Below are 3101 nucleotides of genomic sequence, written 5' to 3'. Positions count from 1 at the left end.
ATTCATATACTTTTATTGTGAAGCTAATTAAACTTTTTTAAAAGAAACATTTTAAAACTTTGAACAGCAAAAGACAAATTATAAATTATTCATGTAGAACATATGATATGCACTATGTTCCTTCTAGCACTACCTAAGCCCTCACACTACTTCAAACACAAAGTGAGGAAAGTGCTTCAGGTTTCACTACAGGTGGAAGAAGCTGCCAAAGTTGGCCCTGGGGCTTATGTTAGCTAGGGCACCAGTACGAAGCAGAGCTGCAAATCTAGCTCGGTTCGCTCTTCTTCATCTCACAAAGCTTCTTCATACCAGGATGGGAAGGCACTGGGAACTGTATCATGGATCTTGGCCAAGAACTCAAGAACTTTCATCTTGCTGGTCTCGGCGTGGGCTCTCGGGCCCCACAGGAACTCACAGCGTGGAGGATAACTATTGGCTACCTGCTGGTACTGCAGGTACATTTCCTGCACCAAATCTTGGGTGATGAGTTTTCCTCATGAGGAAAGTCCTCCTTGTGCTTCTTGATGACATACTCCATCATGTCTTCCTTTGTTATGGGCTCCCTCATGTTGTACTTGCACAACAGGAATTGCACCAAAAGAATTGCCTTGTCATCTAGCGGGGTTCTACCGTAACGACCAGTGCTGTGTTGTGCCTGAAAGGTGCTTGGTCTTTCGTCGTCTTGGCTCTGGGCACCTTCATCAGATCTTGTGTGTGAAACACCTGCAGAAATAGTAGTGGATGGGGCTATACGGGACCCCTGGGATTTTCTACCTGACCCAGCAGCTGAGGAGCTCTGAGCATTACCACCAAAAGGAGGAAAGGGGGAAGTGAGGGGCTGTTCTTCAACTGCTTCACTGGCCTGAGCATCCTGGACACCCTGAGCTTCACTCCGGTCCTGACGGCGTTTCTTACAGGCACGAAGCTTACTCCTCTGCCCCCGAGGCATGGTGACACTGGTTAGAGGCAGTAGACAGTAGTGTGGGCAGGAGGGCAAGCAATGAGGGCACCTAGAGGAGGGAGAATGAGATAGTGTGTGCACCTTCACCAGGGACATTCCACTTTGTCTTTAACCAAAGCCGCTTTTACGGGCTTCCATGAGAGCAGTGCTCTAGGACCCCACAGGCCTCCTTTTCTTTTTTTCTGTCCCCTGGGAACCTTGCAGAAGTAGAGTGCCTTAGGCTGCAGCTTCCAGCCCTGTCTGGGTGAACTTGGGACTGAGAGCAAGGGCTGGGAAGTTATACGCTCTGTGTGGTTCCCTCTGTGTTGCAATGGAGAATTCTCTCTCAGCTCACATTTAGGTTCAGCCTGTCAACAGTTGACAGCTCCGCCGACATCTCCGCCCCCGCCCTCCGCAGCTCTGAAGCCAAACTCCTTAGGCCAATGATCTTACTGCCCTTAGATTCTTGCCGAGCAAGTGAGGAAAAGCCTTAGTCGGCTACTTCTGCTGCAACCTTCCAGAGCTGACAATAGGAGCAAGGTTTTATGGGATCCCCATGGTACTGGATGATTGGGGTTTTCAGTCTCACTCATGTGCTCACTCCAGTTAGAACAAGACCCCCACCTACCGGAGTTTGACAGCCCTGCCCAGGGCTTCCCAGGGTAGAGTGCAGGGGTAGGGGTTGTGCGGGGTTGAGAATACCCTCAGTCTTCACTTCAGGGTCCTCTCCGTGACTCTGAATAAAGCCTGGGATGTTTCAATCTGTTGATCTGAGTCCACCAGCCTCAGATCAAAGTTTCATTCTCTGAGACCCTCAGACGGAATTGAGGGGGCGTTGGGCCTAACAGCCAAACCTCGGACCTCTTAGCGTGGGGACAGATCTGGGCAGAATTCTGTGAGGTTTCCTTTGTTCTGCGCGGGGCATGTTCCAGCAATTCTAAGTAAGGTTCCTCAACTTGACTCTCAGCATTGCCTGTCTCTTCTGCAGACCTGAAGCTGTCCTTCTCAGACCTGAGACCCTGGAGGTGGAGGTTGGTCAGTACTTCACGTTGACAGCTCTGCTCTCTGCTTCCCGTGAAAGTAGGGGTGGGACTGTGTGAGGGCTTCTCTGTTCTGGGGTGTGTTGTCCTTTCTGTCCTCAGGGTGGAGGCAGGGAGTAAGGTGTCCTCCGCTTGGCTGGTTCTCTAAAGGTTGCCTGGAAAATACAAAATCTCTGAAAGCTCTAAGCTGTTTCCCTATATCAAACCTTGCAGAAAATTCACGAGTCCCAGGCTAGATAAGAGATAGGGAATGCAGTGTAAGGCAGCGTCCTAGGACGCCTAGTAGGCTCTAAGAGGAAAAATAGAGTGGCGCCTAGTGTTTGTTTGCAAGCCAAACTTAGACTTGGGAACCTTCTACTCTAAAAGATCTGTTTTCTAAGGAAGAGACTGAGCTGCATAATTTTGTGAGATTCAGTTCTTTCCACATTGTCTAAAATTGCTCAGTCCAATGCAGTAACTTTTATTTTTGACCCTCATTCATAATAAATATATTTACATCTTTAACAAGTGTGTGTATGTATGTATTTTTTTCATGAAAGAATGCCTACCCTTATTGTGATTCATTCTTAAATTCCTTATATTTGATTATAATATTCTTTTTTTAAAAGCCAGTCCTTACCCTTTAAAGAGGTTTCAGGTGGTTATTGTACAGCCTCTGGACTCATACTGTTTCAAACAATCCCAAACTTTGATGCTGTCCTAATATTAACCCCATGGTCCTGGCCATTCAGCCTCGGAAAAACAGCCTTAGCTCCCTTCACTAAAGCAGGAGAAATTCATTGTATCAGGACACCCTGGAAGAATCAAACGCTCAACTTAAAACCTTTCCTCTGACCAATTCTATCTTGTGGTTACAGATCAGTTCCAACTCAAGGGCATGCCCCCACCTGCTGACATGCAGATTCTAGTTCAACATGGACAGTCTCTCTCAGGAGCTTCTCAGCTATGTTGTTTTGCTGTTGCTAAGACTTTTTTTTTTTCATTCTCTCTTTTATAGTTTCTCTAGGGTTGATTTCAGGAAACAGCAGCCTGAGTCTGGTATCATCTTGGAAGTTGTATGTGAGGCACTATATTAGTATGCTCAGGCTGCCGTAATAAATTACCATAGACTGTGTGCTTTA

General features: G+C 47.1%; 1 protein-coding gene across 1 annotated transcript; it reads right to left on the bottom strand.

Annotated features, from left to right (window-relative positions):
* Window positions 1–290: 290 nt before the first annotated feature.
* On the bottom strand, window positions 291–949 carry LOC123934421 (melanoma-associated antigen B10-like). The gene is given in 3 exon segments (XM_045994509.1): window positions 291–498; window positions 501–696; window positions 808–949. Coding segments are annotated over 3 exon segments (546 nt in total).
* Between the last annotated feature and the right edge of the window lie 2152 nt (window positions 950–3101).

This window comes from Meles meles, chromosome X (genome assembly GCF_922984935.1).
Source record: "Meles meles chromosome X, mMelMel3.1 paternal haplotype, whole genome shotgun sequence".
NCBI classification, from domain to species: domain Eukaryota; kingdom Metazoa; phylum Chordata; class Mammalia; order Carnivora; family Mustelidae; genus Meles; species Meles meles.
Note: the sequence above shows the minus strand (reverse complement) of the source record. Positions and strands in the feature narration are given on the sequence as shown.